The 21,204-nt window shown below is 49.9% G+C and overlaps 1 protein-coding gene across 1 annotated transcript in view; it reads right to left on the reverse strand.

Annotated features, from left to right (window-relative positions):
* Positions 1 to 313: 313 nt before the first annotated feature.
* LOC120044006 (SRC kinase signaling inhibitor 1-like) overlaps positions 314 to 21,204 on the reverse strand; it is a 112,604-nt gene continuing 91,713 nt past the window's right edge. Inside the window, exons 11-23 of the mRNA XM_038988599.1 lie at positions 20,308 to 20,435; positions 19,002 to 19,162; positions 15,496 to 15,671; positions 14,538 to 14,668; positions 13,206 to 13,353; positions 11,201 to 11,519; positions 10,499 to 10,775; positions 10,154 to 10,302; positions 9,916 to 10,065; positions 8,182 to 8,271; positions 6,935 to 8,053; positions 5,112 to 5,243; positions 314 to 770 (exon numbers count right to left, since the gene is read on the reverse strand). Coding sequence (XP_038844527.1) covers positions 768 to 770; positions 5,112 to 5,243; positions 6,935 to 8,053; positions 8,182 to 8,271; positions 9,916 to 10,065; positions 10,154 to 10,302; positions 10,499 to 10,775; positions 11,201 to 11,519; positions 13,206 to 13,353; positions 14,538 to 14,668; positions 15,496 to 15,671; positions 19,002 to 19,162; positions 20,308 to 20,435 — 2,983 coding nt within the window. The 3' untranslated portion in view covers positions 314 to 767. The remainder of the gene's footprint in view (positions 771 to 5,111; positions 5,244 to 6,934; positions 8,054 to 8,181; positions 8,272 to 9,915; positions 10,066 to 10,153; positions 10,303 to 10,498; positions 10,776 to 11,200; positions 11,520 to 13,205; positions 13,354 to 14,537; positions 14,669 to 15,495; positions 15,672 to 19,001; positions 19,163 to 20,307; positions 20,436 to 21,204) is intronic.

Below are 21,204 nucleotides of genomic sequence, written 5' to 3' on the forward strand. Positions count from 1 at the left end.
AGGAGCGGCCGTTGGACAGGGGCAGGGAGGAGGCACGCTGCTGCTCGCGGAGGAGGCGGTGTTGGCGGAAGGTGGAGGAGAGGAGCAGGGCCTCGGCGCTCAGGCTGGAGGCTGATAGGCTGGAGGCTGACAGGCTGGCCAGCAGGGCTTTGGCCTGGCTGGAGGAGGCTGTCAGGGAAGACAGCGCCCCCTCCTGGGGATACTTCCTCAGACCCGGGGCGAACACAGTCGAGGCCGAACTGGAGGACAGGCGGCCGGAGAAACTGGCAGCTTTGGTGCCTGACAGGAGGGGCTCAATACTGCTGCTGCTGTTTCCATGGGCCTATGGGTCAGACCCAGGGACAGACCAGGAAGAGGAGGAACAGGAGGAGGAACATGGAGAATTGGGGAAAATTGGAAAGGTTTCAGGGAAAAAGAGAAATGAAAGAAGAGAGTACAGTCATATAGTTGGTAGTGGTCCCCGACAGCACCCTTCCATTCACACAGACATGCGCACACACAAACATACAGAACACACACACAAACACACCAAGGGGAGAGTGGTAGATATCTTGTGCATCGTGGGGTCAATGTAGGACATGAGAGGGTACAGGAGTCAGAGACTGCCAATACCCATGTTAAGCCAACAGAGGGGATGGGGGCTTAAGGGCGTGGACTAGGAGTAGCAGGAGATGGGGTGGGGGGTCAGATGCAGCTCTGTAGTCAGGTGGTTGGTGCTGAGGAGGAGTCTGGAGAGGACAGGCACGGGGCACAGGCTGGTCCCTCACTCACTGTGCAGGGTCAGAGGTCACAGAGGCGCAGGGGTGGGCCGGGTGGTACAGGATGGCCCAGGAGGATCACACAGGTGACAGGGTGGTGGGTGAGGTGGTGGTGGCGCCCCAGGAACAGGTGGTGTTGAGAGGCACAGGCAGGGTGGGGTAAGGGACGAGAGGTGAGAGGTGGGGGGTGAGGAAGGAGGGGTGAGATGAGAACATGAGACAAACACAGGAAATTCAGGTTAGTATCAGCTAATGTTGATGCTAGCCAAGAGTGCCAAATACACAGAATGAGACAATACATTCTTTTTTTTGTATTATGATACCAACAGTCTGAAGTGAAAATGTAACAGAAGTGTACAGGGGTTACACTGCTGTTGTCCGTTACGGTTTTGACAGTTTTTTTAATGGACGTCCGAGTCATTAAAAATGCAAAACACATTAAATGAACAGCATCACGCATATTCCCCTTTGTGTGATGCTAGAGTATACCAGTAGATGGCGCTGTGTTGGCAGTGAGACATTATGGTAACGCTGTACACATTATACCGTATAGGGGGTGTATTCTCTGTAAATGCAGTCTGCCAGCATTCAGTCTCTCTCATAGAGGAAGGCTGGAGGCGAGTGGCTGTACCAGGGCATGGGCAGAAGACAGGCAGTGCCAAACGCTAACAGAGCTATGCCAGAGCATGAGTGTATGAGGGTCCCCTACTCTGTGATCAGTCCTACATCGGTGCCACTGGCTGATGACACCTGTCTAGACATCTGTGCTTGTGGCCAGGGGATGAGAGGAAGAGGAAGAGTCTGATGTGACTATCCCAACTCTGTATCATCAGTCAGACAGACACTGGGCGAAAGCAATACCAGGTTTTATATCAAAGGTCATCGTTTATTTAGAGGTGACTTTGATTAAATCCAGGATTGCAAATCATTTGCTCTTGAATAACTCTTGTACATAGATATGTCAAAAGTTCTCTTCCACAATGTTCCCAAATAAAGGCAACCCACTATTTCTGAGAGGTTTCTACTCTGCCCTGCATGTTGAGTGGTTGGAGGGTGTTAGTGTGGAGACAGAGAGGATTTGGTCTGTGTGGTTGGTTGGACAGCAGGTGCGTGTTGTGTGGCCTGTGAGGCTTTAACCTGCTCTGTTGGCTGGTGCTCCAGTAACTCTGGTGCTGCTGTCTGCCCCCAGGGAAAGAGGCTGTTCCTTCTGCCTGAGGACACCCTCTCTCTCTCCTCTCTCTCAAGCCTTGCTTCCGCGAACATTTATTCCGCTCTGTTAGTGCGGTAAGATAGCCTCCTCTCATCTCCGGAAGCTCAGAGCTGCCTGCCAAAACACTGTGTCGTGGGACTGGCCTTTACTACCCCCCTCCCCCCACTAGCCTGCTTCACAGCCAGAAGTAATAAGAAGCGAAATGGGAAATGGAAATCGAGGATTGTGGTATGAAAAGGATTCACATTGTCATGGCCTCCTTGATCTGCACCAAGGCCAACGAACCGAAATGGTGGCTTTGAACTGTCTGGGTGGGGCTACTAACTTACAACTCTATGGGGGTGGGGCTACTAACTTACAACTCTATGGGGGTGGGGCTACTAACTTACAACTCTATGGGGGTGGGGCTACTAACTTACAACTCTATGGGAGTGGGGCTACTAACTTACAACTCTATGGGGGTGGGGCTACTAACTTACAACTCTATGGGAGTGGGGCTACTAACTTACAACTCTATGGGGGTGGGGCTACTAACTTACAACTCTATGGGAGTGAGGAAACTAACTTACAACTCTATGGGGGTGGGGCTACTAACTTACAACTCTATGGGGGTGAGGAAACTAACAACTCTATGGGAGTGGGGCTACTAACTTACAACTCAATGGGAGGGAGGAAACTAACAACTCTATGGGAGTGGGGCTACTAACTTACAACTCTATGGGAGTGGGGCTACTAACTTACAACTCTATGGGGGTGGGGCTACTAACTTACAACTCTATGGGAGTGGGGCTACTAACTTACAACTCTATGGGGGTGGGGCTACTAACTTACAACTCTATGGGAGTGGGGCTACTAACTTACAACTCTATGGGGGTGGGGCTACTAACTTACAACTCTATGGGAGGGAGGAAACTAACAACTCTATGGGAGTGGGGCTACTAACTTACAACTCAATGGGAGGGAGGAAACTAACAACTCTATGGGAGTGGGGCTACTAACTTATAACTCTATGGGGGTGGGGCTACTAACTTACAACTCTGTGGGAGTGGGGAAACTAACGTACATCTCTGTGGGAGTGGGGAAACTAACTTACATCTCTGTGGGAGTGGGGAAACTAACTTACATCTCTGTGGGAGTGGGGAAACTATGGGGGGCACCTTAAAGCTCTATGGGTCAACTAATATGGTGGGTGGATGGGCACCTGGCTGGCACAGTACCCTGGGCAGTATAGTATAGGTAGGCATCTGACAGTGTTGAGGTGGAGTAATGAGAGACGACAGACATCCATGGCATGTTATGTCAATACAAACAGCCTGTCAGTCATTGAGTAGTGGGGAGATTGACTTCTGCGATTGAAGTCATATGTTGATTCAAAATGCTCTGAAATGGGTTTAGTAATGTCTTTGTTACTGTTGTTGTTGGCGCTATCTTAACTTATGGCTTGGTGCCGACTCTGAGAGAGATTGTTTTGAGTGTCTTTCCTTTGGGCGAGGGGATAGTCTTTTCACACAGCCTATTTTCAGTGTAATTGTTTGCAACAGTCTGTGGACAAAGGGAGCACGCTGAGATCCTGTGTCCTCATACTGAAATAATGGGATTCATTTTCCTCTCAGTGGGCTAGAAGGAGGCCACTCCACCCCTACAGCTTTCCAAAAACAGGGAAGAAGAGGGAGGGAACAAGAGACACACGGGGAGAGAGAGAAAGATAGAGGTGGGAAAAGAGAGACACAGGGGGAGAGAGAGAGAAAGACAGAGGTGGGAAAAGAGAGACACAGGGGGAGAGAGAGAGAAAGACAGAGGTGGGAAAAGAGAGACACAGGGGGAGAGAGAGAGAAAGACAGAGGTGGGAAAAGAGAGACACAGGGGGAGAGAGAGAGAAAGACAGAGGTGGGAAAAGAGAGACACAGGGGGAGAGAGAGAGAAAGACAGAGGTGGGAAAAGAGAGACACAGGGGGAGAGAGAGAGAAAGACAGAGGTGGGAAAAGAGAGACACAGGGGGAGAGAGAGAGAAAGACAGAGGTGGGAAAAGAGAGACAGCAAAATTGAGAGAACAAGAAATAATAGGGATGAAAAAGATTGTGCAGTAAGGAAGGAGTGAGTGAATAAAATGGAGGAAGAGAGAGAAAGCGAGTGACAGCTGAAGGGAGCACACTGGGGGGAAGCACTGTGCTCTTCATACTGAATAATCAGTGATTGCACTGACACAACTGAGTACTGTACTGATTAGCCTCAGCTTACATTGGGAGACAAGGGCATTAGAGATTCCTCCCATGTTTACCTATAAAGCTACTAGTCAACCCAGTCTCATAACACACTCTCTCTATGTATTATCTCTCTCTCTCTCTCTCTCTCTCTCTCTCTCTCTCTCTCTCCAATTCAAATGGCTTTATTGGCTTATATCTCTCTCTCTCTCTCTCTCTCTCTCTCTCTCTCTCTCTCTCTCTCTCTCTCTCTCTCTCTCTCAATTCAATTTAATTCAAATGGCTTTATTGGCTTCACACACACACACACACACACACACACACACACACACACACACACACACACACACACACACACACACACACACACACACACACACACACACACACACACACACACACACACACACACACCTCTCTCTCTTGATTCACATGAATGGCTCCCTCTCTGAATTCCCAATCAAAGTATTTTTAGCGTGGAGAGGGGGTTTAGGTGCACTTCGGTGCTCTGGTATTTTTCAAATAACATTGACATTAAAGCTTATTTCCTTGACATGACTCCTGCCAGCACTAGAGAAGAAAGTTCTCTCTTAGCTTGACTTTGTTCTGACACGCCTGAACAGTTCCATTTCCCCGTCTCCCCTGGGGCCCCTTGCATCTCCCAACTTATAACCCAACATCCTTCAAGACCTTCAGGTGCCCTGGTGCACTACACTATCTAATCCATACACTATCTATAGCCCCTTTATCAAACAGGACCCTAGTAGTACTAGTGGCTCTGGCTCATCCATCGACGGTCTATGGATTAAGAAATCACACCAAGATATGGAGGTACACTAATACAACAGTGGAATAGGCTACCTTGTGCAGAAGATCGAGGTGTGGGGTCAGTTAGGTAGGGGCAGTCAGTAGTAGATGATCAGTCTCACTAGAATACAGTACCTGCTGCTGGCCCTTGAGGAAGTCTTCCCTCTTGCCAGTTTTGGTCTTCTCTGTGCTGCTCTGCTGCAGGTGCTTCAGTCTGGAGGCAGCCGAGGAGTGGACTTTACCCACAGCTGAAGAGCTGTTTCCTCCCTGGAGAAGGAGACAAGGAGAGGAGAAGAGGGGAGAGACGTGAGTATTAGTGCCACAGAGCACGAACAGATTTACATTTCATTCCTTTTAATCAGACATATACCAACTCAATAGAAGCTCTCACCCAGTATGCCCGCCGGCTGCTGAAAGCCCTAAGATCAGGGTGCTCACTATAGCCTCGCTGAAACAACTCCCTGCTATCCGCCCCACTGACTTTCAATATATCACTACACACTGGCTGCAGAAGATCTGACAAACAGGTGAATATGGAAATGGGAAATTCAAAGTGGTGTTGCTTAGCATGGCTGCACCGGGGGCTCCATCATATGATGTCGTCGGCTCAACCATTTTCTCTGCCTCTAATATGCAAAAAGCAAATACGCACTCACTCACTCCACGCACATCCTATCTACTCCCCAACCTCCTCCATACACGCACATTGGCTAAGAGGAAAGGCAGTGCTAATGATTACAGGAGACGGAGCGCCCAGTATGGTATGCTAATATGAATCATTCAGGGGTAGAGTAGGGAACCTGGGTGAAGGATCTGATTGGCCTAATGAGACCCAGTTAAAGGCAGTGGTGGTTACAGTACTAAGGGTGATGCAACAAGGCGGGAAAACGCTGCAACTCCACACCAACCCCACGTCAAGCCCACGGGACCTGTTTCTCCAGCTGAACGGCCGAGAGGAGAAATGGTCCCTGACAGTCAAGCCCCACTGTAGCTTGGCACTCCACTGCAGTTGGACTGAGTGTCAGCCTATCTACACACTGAGACAACATGGTGGTCCATGCTACACTCTACCTCTTCACCTGTCTATCTCTAACTCTCTATCTATCATCATTATTCAACCATGTATTTCATTTTGGGAGCTTTACAAGGAGCGTTGACCTAAAGGTGAAATGACAAACTCAGACTCCCAGCATGCAATGAGCCCTCCGAGGTCTGGTCTGCCCTATGCTAATGATTTACTATGGGATAATGAAAACAACAGTGTGTGTCTGTATTCAGTTTCAGACCAATTTGTAAACAAGTCTCAACGTTTCGATTGTCGATAAGCCGAAAGAAAGTTCAAGGAAAGCTATAATAGTTGAGGATGCAGGTAACTGGTAATTGATTACAGAGACGGGAGAAGTAGCAAAGGACAAAGAGAAGACAAGACAAAGGCGTGAAGAGAGGGGGGGAAATAAAGAGGGGAGAGAAAGAGAAATGACAGTTTATTGCAGCAGAGATTGGACTTGCCCTGGTTTACAGAGTAGAAACAGAAGATCAATGAAAAGACAATGAACAACCCGTCTCCAAGTGGACAGTAGCCCCACATGACTAATCACAGTACAGAGAAGGAGAGCATCTGCTGCAGGCCCCTTGGAGTTGAACAGATTTAAGATTTTAAACATTCTGTTTGGACTGCCAAAATCTACCCGTTTTCACAGGGAGCAGACAACAGATTACTTCTACGTGGGAATTGGCAGGTTGAGAGCAGGTTGAGGTTGTGAGGTATAACTCCATGTGAGGTTGGTATGTTATGTGCAGTCAGATTCCCTCTGAAGTTAATAGGAGGAAGACAAGATAAAGCCTCAGCTTGAAACAGCAACCCCAACACTTAAAGCCAAAAAGACAGAAGAGAATAGAGAGAAGTGAGTGCATGCCCTCTAAAGAGCAGAGTCTATGCAGGGGTGCATGTTATAGACCTTGGTCATCGTGGCAGGAGTGTAGGAGGGTTTGGGCTTGGGTGGGACTGGGGGCTTCTTGGTCTCTGAGGTGATGGTACCAGGCGTCTGGGCTGGGTCTGGAGCCTCTGACAAGGCAGTGTCAGTGGGGAGTGTGCGGTTGGAGAGATGCACTGTGGTGGGGTGGCCACTGAGCTCCAGCAGGGTGTTCTCCAGCTCGCGGATGGTTTCATCCAGGCTGTCCAGCCTGCTGTAGGTGCTGCTCCTAATGTCCTCTCCCTGCTTCCAGGGGTTCAGTCCCTGTTCTTCCCTGGCCTGGCTCTCCTTACAACCTGCAGACCCTTTGGGTTTCACTGCTGCTTCTGCAGAGTCCTGACTGGGCTCCGGAAGGGTGGCTAGAATGCTCTTCGTTCCAGTGCTGTGAGGGAGTGTCAGGTTCCTGGCCCCTGTCTCCACCCCTCTCTTCAGAGCCTCTCTCAGAGAGTCCTGCTGCTCAGGAGCGAGAGTTATCCTGGAACCCAGGGTACTGAGGCTGCTGCTCAGGCTGCTGTGAGAAGAACCTGCTCTGGTTTTGGGGTCCACCTTGGATGACCCTGTGTCCTCCTCCCTGCCCAGCAGTAACTGCAGCTTCCTGTAGGCCTCTCTGACCGTCACAGTCTCCCTGAATAGTACCAGTAGTGGAGCCCCACACAGACGGGGTTCAGTGCTTCCCTCTGAAGGCTGAGGTGGGATGGTGAGTGTCTGTAGAGCCTCTCCCCAGGTCCTGCTGAGCTTCTGGGTCTCTGAGGGTGACATCACCATCACCTCCAGCTCAGTCAGCACCAAGGACAGCTCCTCTCTCTCCTCCCTCTCTGCCTCCTTCTCAAAGGACTCCAGGATTCTCAGCTCCCCCCGCCGAGAAGGCTTCCTCTGGGGCTGGCTGACGGGATCCTTCCCCTTAGAGACCTCCTGGATCTGGGGGACTGTCTGGGGAGGAGCAGTCTGGCTCTGGGACTGGTCCACTGTTGGGGACATCTGATGGTCCTGTGTCAAGTCTCTGACAAAGCCTTCTGAGGGAGAGAGTAAAACTGACACGTACTCTGTCAGCACAATCCGGGGGACAGGAGAGAAGGATGGACCAGGAAGGGCCATGCTCTGTGCCTGTTAAACAAAATGGGTGAATAGAAGTAATATTCCATCATACATTCAATAAGATAAAATAGGATTGTTTTCTGAACAGTGTAATGGTAATTGACTGGTTCTAAAATACTTCTCATTAGGGCACTAACCTGTGAGTGTGATGCCAGTATGCTGGCAGTGCATTCTGAGCTGCCCTGCTTCCACTGTATGCCAGAGCAGTCCAACGATGCTCTAGACAGCTGGTAGACACAGTGTAGAGTTTCACAACTGCTCGCGCACGCGCGCACACACACACACACACACACACACACACACACACACACACACACACACACACACACACACACACACACACACACACACACACACGTGCGCGTACACACACAAACACACGTACACAAGCCCTCACACACACACTTGCACACTATAACACACACACGCACATCCATGCACTTCAGAGCACTGCAACCAACACAGAGAGTGACTAGTCACAGGAGTGTTTGTGTGTAAGGAAGAGTGATCACTCCATCAGGGTGTGAGTGTGTGTTGGTATAGGGTGTGTGTGTCGTCTGGAGACAGTGTGTTTAGGGGTGTGTTCTGGTAGTGTAGAACAAGGGGAGTGCTGGACCAAAGTGCTACATTTAAAACAATAGTACAAACTCCTTTACTTTCCCTACAGCACCAAGCAGAATAGGGTCAGTGTACAGTCGGTGTGCTGGTGACCAGCTGCTGTGTTTGACAGGAGACCCTGTGGAGAGCACTCTGCAGGTAGAGATAAAAGGTGAGGATGGGACGGTGTACTCTGGGAGGGGTGTAGAGATCAGGGATGGAACATGGGACTGTGTATTTGAGGGAGGGGGTAGAGTGGTGGAAGTGTTAGTTCGAGGAAGAAGGAGGGCGAGGAGGAAGGTGAGGGCAGTCTCAGGAAGCAGCAGTCCACACAAGCCCTCGCAAGGTCAGGGAGGGCGTTACCTTGGTGCCCGGGGCCCCTGGGGGCCATAGGTCAAGGCTGGAGGGGGGCACGCTGGTCCTGCTGCGGGGGACACTGGGCAGAGACAGGGGAGGGGGGTGGCTGAACCTGAGGGGGGCTCTCTGAAACAGCTGGCCAGGGGAAGGGTAGGAGGGAGGGAAGGGGAGAGTTGAACTAATGTAAATAATGGTTAAATTAGGATAAGTTATCCATGATATCAAGATCAATTATTATAACGGGTCTATCAAAAATTACAGTAAAAAAAAAAAAAATCAGTCCAATTTATTGTTTCACTAAGTGGCCAGCAGGGCATCAGAAAGACAAACACACAACTCAACGCTTCACTTAGGTCCACGTGGCCAGGCTGGGTTGGTCTGTGAGCTCTGGGTGACACTCTGTGTGTGTGTGTGACTAAGCTGTGTGATCAGCAGTAATCTGGGCCCACAGTGAATGGACTCTCTGTCTCAGTGAGGAGGCCTGGGGTGTGGAGGACATATGGCACCTGCTGCTTTGACCTGACCATCCTCTCTAACACACCAAGCAGCCAGCTAATGAGGCCTACAACGGTCGTGAGTGTGTGTGTGTGTGTGTGTGTGTGTGTGTGTGTGTGTGTGTGTGTGTGTGTGTGTGTGTGTGTGTGTGTGTGTGTGTGTGTGTGCGCGTGTGTGTGTGTGTGTGTGTGTGTGTGTGTGTGTGTGTGTGTGTGTGTGTGTGTGTGTGTGTGTGTGTGTGTGTGTGTGTGTAGCTACAAGCTCTAGGCAAAATTAGGGAAGCAGAGGAAGTGTCGTTTTTCAGTAACATTTCCCATTCCGTCCACCCTTACCTAAAATCCTTCAGGGACCACTTCTCCTAATACTATATAAACTCTGCAAACACTATTAATCCACTATTTCTGAAGCTGGTATACCAGTACCTCCAGTTCAGCAGCGATCTTGTCCTCCTCTCCCTCTTCCTTGTCTCCAGAGGCGATGGTGGGAGGGGTGGACGCAGGACGCGGGTTTTCAGACACCGTCCGTCGCAGCTTCACATAGGGCTTCTGTGCTTCTGCCTCCTCCACCTCCGACTTTTACACATACATAGTGGAGATCAGAAACTAGGCAGGAGGTGCGTGTGTGTGTGTGAATATACATCCATGCCTCATGCTCTGTCACCTTCATGCTCTTGCCGGGGATAAGGGTTTCTCCACTGCGGGTGATCAGGCCAGCCGGGGATGATGGGAAGCTGCGTCGAGGTGGCGGGGGAGGGGGCGACTTCGAGGGCTTCTCTGTACGATAGCGAGTCACTGTCAGCTGCTCTGCATCTGTGGCAGGCAGGGCAGTACCATGGGCACCCGTTAGAGAACCGGACACAGTACCTTCATACTGGCACCACAGCCGACACCGACACATTCATGAGCTGAGTATGTGACAAAACACTGCTTCCCATCAGTACATCAAAAACAAACAACGCTCTACTGTTACCTCTGTTGGGTGAGGAGAGGTCTGATGTATCCTTACCAGAAGCACGTCTGGAGCCAGGTTCCTTCCCCGAGAGCTTGTGTGTGGCGTGCTGGGGCTTGGTAGGGCGTTGCTCTGGGGTCCCTCCCCCACTCTGGGGGGTCTGAGACTGGGAGGGTGTGTTGGAGGAGGGCTTGTTGATCTGCTTGGCGGCAAAGTCCAGGTCTGGGATGGCCTTCATCAGCTCAGCCTGGGTCTCCTCCAGCAGACGGTTGATGTCTTGAGCACTGTACTGGGTCAGACTAGCCCGCTTCTCCTCCCAGTCCCGCTCTGCTGCCTGGGGAGGGGGAGCCATAGAGAGATATAGCACAGTGAGGGATATTGTATACACACGCAGACACACACACACACACACACACACACTCACCACAGGAGGTTGGTGGCACCTTAATTGGGGAGGACGGGTTTGTGGTAATGACTGGAGAGGAATCAGTGGAATGGTATCAAATACATCAAACATGTGTCTCCATGTGTTTGATACCATTCCATTGGCTCCGTTCCAGCTCTTATTATGAGCCGTCCTCCCCTCAGCAGAACCCACTGACACTCACTCACACATGTGCAGACATCCACACTTGTAGGCTCACTCATGCCTATGCACACTCTCCTCCAAAACCTATACATACTGTATCATCATACCAATGCTACACTAGGACAACTACAGATGAAACACTAGAATGGAGTAACAGAAGGGTTTCTTACCAGTCGAACCTCCACAGACACAGCCTTATCAGCGGCAGCGCGGTTGGCCAGCTCTTCCAGGGCCCGGCCCTTGTGAGGCACAGGGGGATGATTGTCCCTGTGAGGGCCAGAGGAGGGCTGGCTGTGTCCATGACCGTGACTGTGACTATGGCTGTGGCTGGAGTGGGGGCTCCAGTTAGACAGGCTACTGCCGCCCCTCAGGTCACTGAGGTTGAGAGGGGGGCTGGTGGGCATGTCAAAGTCAGAACTCTTACGCAAGTCCTCACTGCTGTGCTTGGGGAAGTCCTCCTGCTTCTTCCATACGCCCTCGTTCACTTGCCTGACCACACAAACACAGCCAATGTCAGGCGATGACAGTAACGTCTGTATATCGGCCATTATGTGGTCAGTGCTGGTGGGCTGTGGCTAGACAATGCAGGCTCTGAGTTAAACATCGTTCATGTACCTGTGATGTTGGATCAGTGTCGATGTTTCACTGATGGTCAGTGTGTTGGGTCGTACCTGCGCATGGCGGTCAGTGTGTTGGGTCGTACCTGCGCATGGCGGTCAGTGTATTGGGTCGTACCTGCGCATGGCGGTCAGTGTGTTGGGTCGTACCTGCGCATGGCGATCAGTGTGTTGGGTCGTACCTGCGCATGGCGGTCAGTGTGTTGGGTCGTACCTGCGCATGGCGGTCAGTGTGTTGGGTCGTACCTGCGCATGGCGATCAGTGTGTTGGGTCGTACCTGCGCATGGCGGTCAGTGTGTTGGGTCGTACCTGCGCATGGCGGTCAGTGTGTTGGGTCGTACCTGCGCATGGCGGTCAGTGTGTTGGGTCGTACCTGCGCATGGCGATCAGTGTGTTGGGTCGTACCTGCGCATGGCAGTCAGTGTGTTGAGTCGTACCTGCGCATGGCGGTCAGTGTGTTGGGTCGTACCTGCGCATGGCGGTCAGTGTGTTGGGTCGTACCTGCGCATGGCGGTCAGTGTGTTGGGTCGTACCTGCGCATGGCGGTCAGTGTGTTGGGTCGTACCTGAGCATGGCGGTCAGTGTGTTGGGTAGTACCTGCGCATGGCTGTCAGTGTGTTGGGTCGTACCTGCGCATGGCGGTCAGTGTGTTGGGTCGTACCTGCGCATGGCGGTCAGTGTATTGGGTCGTACCTGCGCATGGCGGTCAGTGTATTGGGTCGTACCTGCGCATGGCGGTCAGTGTGTTGGGTCGTACCTGCGCATGGCGATCAGTGTGTTGGGTCGTACCTGCGCATGGCGGTCAGTGTGTTGGGTCGTACCTGCGCATGGCGGTCAGTGTGTTGGGTCGTACCTGCGCATGGCGGTCAGTGTGTTGGGTTGTACCTGCGCATGGCGGTCAGTGTGTTGAGTCGTACCTGCGCATGGCGGTCAGTGTATTGAGTCGTACCTGCGCATGGCGGTCAGTGTATTGGGTCGTACCTGCGCATGGCGGTCAGTGTATTGGGTCGTACCTGCGCATGGCGGTCAGTGTGTTGAGTCGTACCTGCGCATGGCGGTCAGTGTATTGAGTCGTACCTGCGCATGGCGGTCAGTGTATTGGGTCGTACCTGCGCATGGCGGTCAGTGTGTTGGGTCGTACCTGCGCATGGCGATCAGTGTGTTGGGTAGTACCTGCGCATGGCGGTCAGTGTGTTGGGTCGTACCTGCGCATGGCGGTCAGTGTGTTGGGTCGTACCTGCGCATGGCGGCCAGTGTGTTGGGTCGTACCTGCGCATGGCGGTCAGTGTATTGGGTCGTACCTGCGCATGGCGGTCAGTGTGTTGGGTCGTACCTGCGCATGGCGGTCAGTGTGTTGGGTCGTACCTGCGCATGGCGGTCAGTGTGTTGGGTCGTACCTGCGCATGGCGGTCAGTGTGTTGGGTCGTACCTGCGCATGGCGGTCAGTGTGTTGGGTCGTACCTGCGCATGGCGGTCAGTGTGTTGGGTCGTACCTGCGCATGGCGGTCAGTGTGTTGGGTTGTACCTGCGCATGGCGGTCAGTGTGTTGGGTCGTACCTGCGCATGGCGGTCAGTGTGTCAGTGACGCTCTTGCAGCGTTTCAGCAGGGCGTCCAGTCTGTGTGGCTCCTCCTTCAGGAACTTGACAGCTTCCACCTCCACCCTCAACACCACCCGCATCTTACTCTGCAGACTGGGGAACTGGTCTGGAGGGAGACAGGGAGAGAGAGGGGACACTACATCTTACTCTGCAGACTGGGGAACTGGTCTGGAGGGAGACATGGAGAGAGAGGGGACACTACATCTTACTCTGCAGACTGGGGAACTGGTCTGGAGGGAGACATGGAGAGCGAGGGGGCACTACATCTTACTCTGCAGACTGGGGAACTGGTCTGGAGGGAGACAGGGAGAGAGAGGGGACACTACATCTTACTCTGCAGACTGGGGAACTGGTCTGGAGGGAGACATGGAGAGCGAGGGGACACTACATCTTACTCTGCAGACTGGGGAACTGGTCTGGAGGGAGACAGGGAGAGAGAGGGGACACTACATCTTACTCTGCAGACTGGGGAACTGGTCTGGAGGGAGACAGGGAGAGAGAGGGGACACTACATCTTACTCTGCAGACTGGGGAACTGGTCTGGAGGGAGACATGGAGAGAGAGGGGACACTACATCTTACTCTGCAGACTGGGGAACTGGTCTGGAGGGGGACAGGGAGAGAGAGGGGACACTACATCTTACTCTGCAGACTGGGGAACTGGTCTGGAGGGGGACAGGGAGAGAGAGGGGACACTACATCTTCACATCTCAGGAGTTACAACGGGAGTCTGATTCTGAGAGCGGTGATTGTGATGTCTGGATGTTTGAGACTGATGTGTGTCTGTGATTGACTATCTAAGTCAGCTCCCTACAGTGTGTCTGTGAGTGATGAGTGTATCAGACCATGTCAGTGTGCCTGTGAGTGATCAGTGTATCAGACCGTGTCAGTGTGCCTGTGAGTGATCAGTGTATCAGACTCACAGGAGGTTGGTGTCCCCTTAATTGGGGAGAACAGGCTCGTGGTAATGGCTGGAACGGAATTAATGGAATGGTATCAAATACATCAAACACATGGTTTCCAGGCGTTTGATGCCATTCCATTTGCTCCGTTCCGGCCATTATTACGAGCTGTTAACAGCCTCCTGTGATGAGACCCTGTCAGTGTGTCTGTGAGTGATCAGTGTATCAGACCGTGTCAGTGTGTCTGTGAGTGATCAGTTTATCAGACCGTGTCAGTGTGTCTGTGAGTGATCAGTTTATCAGACCGTGTCAGTGTGTCTGTGAGTGATCAGTGTATCAGACCCTGTCAGTGTGTCTGTGAGTGATCAGTGTATCAGTGAGTGACTTACTCTTGAGCTCTGTGAGTGTCTCTCCTAGTTTCCTCAGAAGTGAGGCCTTCTCCTCCAGCTCCTGAACCGTCACCAGTTTGTGATTGACAGACGAACCCTTCTGGATATCCTCCACTGACTTCTCCAGGTCACTGGAGAGACAATACAGGAGAGACGTGTCAACACAAGGCCTTCACAGTTAACATGAAAACGTTCATGTTATGAAGACTGTAATGTTCTACTGAGAACACTGTGGTGTGTGTGTCGAAGCGAGAGAACCACGAGACCGATGGAGAGACATACACACAGTCTGGACACACACATGTACACACGAACGCTGGCACGCACACACACACACACACACACACACACACACACACACACACACACACACACACACACACACACACACACACACACACACACACACACACACACACACACACACACACACACACACACACACACCCACACCCACACACAAGCTGACGAAGCAAAACCACTAATGAAAATCCAACTTAATGATGTCAAGTAAATCAGCCTGAAGCCATACGGCCAATCAAAATGGTATGAATATTTAAATGAAATAAAATGGCTATTAGCAACGGTTAATAACAAGCCTAGATTAACAGCGATGATCTAACGAGGCAAATGATTCATTCAACAATGTCCACTCGTATAAAGTTACACACTCTGCTAAGCCAGGCAGTGTCTGGGTAACGCATGGAGATTGTTTGTGTTGCCAGTAGGATGGCCTGTATTACTGCCTTAGTACAACCATATTATTATCATAGGACCTCCTTAGAACCTCAATGATCTTAATGACCTACAAAAAATAACAATAATAATAATCATGTGAATAGATTTTGTCAATCAGTCAGTTAGTCAGTCAGTCAATCAGTCAATCAGTCAGTTAACCAGTCATTCAACAAACTAATCTTAATCAAGGAATGATCTCGTGATCAGGTGAGTTACTGACTGGAGCTGCTGGATGATAAACTCCTCCTCGTTGAGGTACTTGAGTCTCTCCTCTTCCACCAGGAGGCGCTGTCGCTGCAGAGGGTCCTCCTGCTTCCTCAGAGCGTCACTCACACGCACATTCAGCTCCTTCTCCGTTCTTTTCAGCAGCGTCTTCACACTATCCTGGTTCTGGAGCTGCGCACACACACACACACACACACACACACACACACACACACACACACACACACACACACACACACACACACACACACACACACACACACACACACACACACACACACACACACACACACACACACACACACACACAAACACACACACACACACGCACGCAAACACACACACACAATCACACACAATACTGAATGGTTAAACAAGATTATATTGTGTAACTAATAGTGTTCTGAATGATAGTCCTTGTAGCAGAAATCAGTGTATCCAAATTGTGAAGGTAATAGATGTTACAGGTGTCTGAGGTCATTCAGTAGGGAATTCTGCAGATCATTAATGGTACACATCTGCTGCAATACAATAGGCCTCCCTCTGGATTTGATATCTAACACCTAAGGTGGTCCTGCCCAGAGCAGTAAGTAGCTTGTAGAGGTCAAGATAACAATGGAATCACAGTGACAACATCCTGCTATTAGCATACCATCAGGCAGTTGTGCTATTAGCAATGAGCAAGGTTTTTTCTGGACCAAAAATGTTCCTGCAATTGGATACATTTTTCAACAGAGCTGACAGAATATTTTGCAGCGTGAAAGCTAATTTCCTGCAATTCTACTCTTTGCCGTGGCTAATTCTGTGTTCTTATGCTCAAACATTAACACAAAATCAATGGGACCCCAATCAGGGCCCCTGAGCATGTATCCTGTGTGTCTGGTAGGTAATGCAGACATGCAAAAACTACCCCTAAATTCATTGTTTGATTATATTGGTTTCATTGATTTAGCTTTTATTTTTGTGATTTTTAGTTCTAAAATATTATATTATTAGAAAATATATAGGTAAAACAAATAAAGTTAATTCCTTGGTGTGGCGGCAACAATTGCCCAGTGGCTGCTGCTAAATGAATACATGGGAGACACTGGTGTGTGTCTGTCTGTGAACAGTACTGCCCTGCCCTTGACTGCATATGGTGTGTTCTTTTTTTGACCTTGTCTGTCTAATAATGGGGATGCATTGCCTTGTCCATGAGTTTGTACCTTCACGTTGTGTGTATCTGTGTGTGTGTGTGTAACAGTATAGCTTCCGTCCCTCTCCTCACCCTTCCCTGGGTTCAAACCAGGGACCCTCTGCACACATCGTCAACAGCCACCCTCGAAGCATCGTTACCCATCGCTCCACAAAGGCCGCGGCCCTTGCAGAGCAAGGGCAACAACTACTTCAAAATCTCAGAGTGAGTGACGTCACCGATTGAAACGCTATTAGCGCGCACCACCGCTAACTAGCTAGCCATTTCACATCGGTTACATGTGCGTGTGTGTGTGTGTGTGAGAGAAAGAGTGTGTGTGTTTGTGTCCTTGAGTGCTTTGCGGGCATTCTGATGCGCCAGCGCTCCTGTCTGAGCCAACCTGTCTGAGCCAACCTGTCTCCCCTGCTAAAAGAATGTGATTAGCTGATGACGGAACCCATCAATGTGTGTGTGTGTGTGTGTGTGTGTGTGTGTGTGTGTGTGTGTGTGTGTGTGTGTGTGTGTGTGTGTGTGTGTGTGTGTGTGTGTGTGTGTGTGTGTGTGTGTGTGTGTGCACGTGTGTGTCTCACTCAGAGAAAAATAAGGTTCACACACAGGCAGAAAACAGCAGGGTTTCCAGTTAGAGAATTGCACTAGTAGGACCTCTAAATCCTACTGCAAAGCACTCAATCAAAATTCAATACACATCCAGAACTATGAATGAACTCTGTCTACTGAGATGAAAGCACCTGCTTAGCAAGGGAAATTAATAATGGATTGCTTTTATGTTCCAGGGAATCAAACTGACCAACAGTATAAACAATGTGCTCTGCAGCATTACTTCTGATTTGACCCAATAGAAGCAATACATTAAAACCCCATGTATTCTGATCCAGCCACAGCAGTCACAATAAAAACATTTATACTCTCTTTCTGTTTCTTTCTCTGCATTACGCTACCTCTACCACATTCACCCTTCCTCTCCCTTCTCTCTCTCGCTCTACATAATTCATGAGCATCATATATTATTCAGGCCTGGGGCCGTCTCCATGGGCAACGGGGCGGGTCAGAGGTTAGGAGTCAGGCTTGGGCTCACACACAGGTAAATGACTGAGATGAGTGCTACTCTCTAGTCCCACTGTGCTGCATTTGGCTTCCATTTACCACTTTACTCCTCTCCATCTGTGTCTTCTGCCCTCAGAACAGCCTCAACTCGTCAGGGCGTGGTCTCTACAAGGTGTCGAAAGCGTTCCACAGGGATGCTGCACCCGTTGACTCCAATAGTTCCCACAGTTGTGTCAAGTTGGCTGGATGTCCTTTGGGTGGTGGACCTTTGTTGAACACATGGGAAACTGTTGAGCGTGAAAAACCCATCAGCGTTGCAGTTCTTGACACAAACCGGTGCACCTGGTACCTACAGTACTACAATAGCCCGTTCAAAGGCACTTATTTTGTCTTGCCCATTCACCCTCTGAATGGCACACACACACAATCCATGTATCAATCGTCTCAAGGCCGAACAATCCTTCTTTAACCTGTCTCCTCCCCTTCATCTACACTGATTGAAGTGGATTTAACAGGTGACATCAATAAGGGATCATAGCTTTCACCTGGATTCACCTGGTCAGTCTATGTTGTGGAAAGAGCAAGTATTCATAATGTTTTGTATACTCAGTGTATTCTTTCTCCAACAATAAATCCCACCACTAAAACCCAGTTCCTCATCCGGAAGAGAGTTGATGCAGGTACTGCTGCTGTGCCTCTCTGTGAGCACCAGTTATAAAGCTATAAAACTACAAAACCCAGGAGTCATGAGCCATTGAGCTGGGCCCTAGGGAGAGTTTAACAATGCATGAAGTGGACTGGACCACTGTTATGTTTCATAAACTCTCTCTAAAGGAAGAGACAGACAGGGCAGACTGTTAAACGGCCCTGCGCTGTCCCTAAATCACATACGCCATATCCTCTACACGTCTTCATTTCTTTTCCCCACTGATCTGATGTGTTAGAGCAACCACTCCCCCCCCCCCCCCCCCCCCCCCCCCCCCAGAGAGTTAAGACACAGACAGGGCCATTCTCTTCTCTCCTCAGCCTGTAACCATGGTACCGCAGGGAGTCACAGGGAAAACGTTGAATGGTTTCATTTCTTTCCATTATCTGATGCTGCGTCCGTCTTCACAGGGATATCCACTAGGCTAGGGTCTTAAGGACCACGGCTTCAAACTCTTAGTACCAACACATTCGACAACTTTAATCTTCCGTTGTCTCGCAAAGCATACTATGACCTAAATGTGTTATAGAAGAAGAGTAGGCTCAGTCGTTTTCACCTGCATCTTGCGGAGCTGGGAGAGTTGTTTGCGCAGGTCGGTGGCGTTCTGCTGCAGGTCGTGGAGGTGAAGCTGCATCTGCAGCCGGGTGACGGTGGTGACCTGGCTGTCTCCGGAGGGAGGGGGGGGCATCAGAGCCAGCGGGGCCGACGGCGTCAGAGCTGACAATCACAGGACACAACACAGCTTATGAGGAAGTCAGAGGAAACTGGGTTAATTACAATGCTGTGTGTATAAAGACATCTGACACACAACAGCAGATACATGCATGCACGCACACACACACAGTTCCACACGCAGTCTTGGGAGCACAGGTAAAGGATCCCAGCTCAGTTCCTGGACAGAGGTAGACTGAAACGAACAGAGAGAGAGCCTGTTGATGGTGCGAGGAGAATATCCTTCTGAATCTCAGGTATATGAACATCCAAATAGACCCAGAAGGGCCCAACAACACAAGACCAGAGACGGTGGGGGGGGGGGGGGGGCAACCAAAGGGTACATGAGAGAAGAGACACACCAATATCGGAGATGTGACAACACCAGACACCCACCCAGGGGCAGAGAGATGAGAGGAGAGATAGAAGAGAAGAGGAGAAGAGTGAAACTACCTTTCCGCTTCAGCCGTCCAGCTGTAATACAGGAGCAGTGAGCCAGTTACCAAAGAAAAAGAGAGAGAAGAGAGAGTGGAGGAAAATTGGGAGTAATCTTCAAGGTTTACATTGCCAGAGGCAAATGAGGACCCCTGGACACTTACTCTATCGACTATTGCTGAGAGAAAAATGGCTAATTTAACAGCTTTATTTTCTGGTGTTATTTCATGTCAAGGAGAGGCATTAAAGGCAGGCGTGTCCTTTCGCTGGCCCTTTGATGGTCTGGCCATTGAACAGCAAGTCTATGTAGACTCACTCATGTTAAACGGAGGCATTAGGAACAGGAGCAGAAAGAGATATGGAGAGAGAGAGGGAGGGAGTGAGTGAGAGAATAGAGAAATAAAACAGAAGAAGAAAGGGAAGGAAATGTGAGAGTAAGAGAGAGATATTAGAGGAAGCAGGGACAGAGGGATGGGTTTGTATCTAGGTTGCGGGTTGAGGGAGATGTCAATCTATGTCTGTTGAGGTTTAAAGACCAGTAGCCATCTTATCTGTTAAAATAACTGATCTATGCCTGGCCCAGTGGGTAAATGGACACGAAAACTAAGCTCAACCTGAACTATTGTAAATGGTTAGCAGGACAGGACTACAAGATCAAACTAAAACTATATTCACCTCAATGTAGTTTGGGCTAGAACTTTACGTGTAGTACTCACTTCCAGTGGCGGAGCCGTCGCTGTTGGATTCGGTCTTCTCGCTGGAAGAGAAAGGGAAGGGCCGTGAGAACTCCGAGCCCTGGTCCGGAGGGCAGCCCGCCATCATGCAGAGACGCAGTAGGCCGCATCTGAGGATCAACCAGGGCCACAGGGCAAGGCAATTACAGTGCTAATGCCAACACCTGTACTATACTTACGCATTATGTACTTATACTACAGAGTGCTTTATACTGTCCACAGGGCAAGGTCATTATTACCAGCCAATTACAGTGCTAATGCCAACACCTGTAATATAATCATGCACAGTACTACTATACTGCAATAATGTACTTGAACGTATTCTGGTCTATTAAACAACGATATAGTATCCTGAGACCAGTCATGTATTTCTGTGCTCGTCCTGTCATGGTCTACTGCTGTAGTAGTATATACAGTTGAAGTCGGAAGTTTACATACACTTATGTTGGAGTCATTAAAACTTGTTTTTCAACCACTCCACAAATGTCTTGTTAACAAACTATATTTTTGGCAAGTTGGTTAGGACATCTACTTTGTGCATGACACAAGTCATTTTTCCAACAATTGTTTACAGACAGATTATTTCACTTATAATTCACTGTATCACAATTCCAGTGGGTCAGAAGTTCACATACACTAAGTTGACTGTGCCTTTAAACAGCTTGGAAAATTCCAGAAAAGGATGTCATGGCTTAAGAAACTTCTGACAGGCTAATTGACATAATTCGAGTCAATTGGAGGTATACCTGTGGCGGGATTTCAAGGCCTACCTTCAAACTCACTGAATCTTTGCATGACATCAGGGGAAAATCAAAAGAAATCAGCCAAGACCGCAGAAAAAAGAATTGTAGACCTCCACAAGTCTGGTTCATCCTTGGG

Source organism: Salvelinus namaycush, chromosome 3 (assembly GCF_016432855.1).
Source record: "Salvelinus namaycush isolate Seneca chromosome 3, SaNama_1.0, whole genome shotgun sequence".
Lineage (NCBI taxonomy): Eukaryota > Metazoa > Chordata > Actinopteri > Salmoniformes > Salmonidae > Salvelinus > Salvelinus namaycush.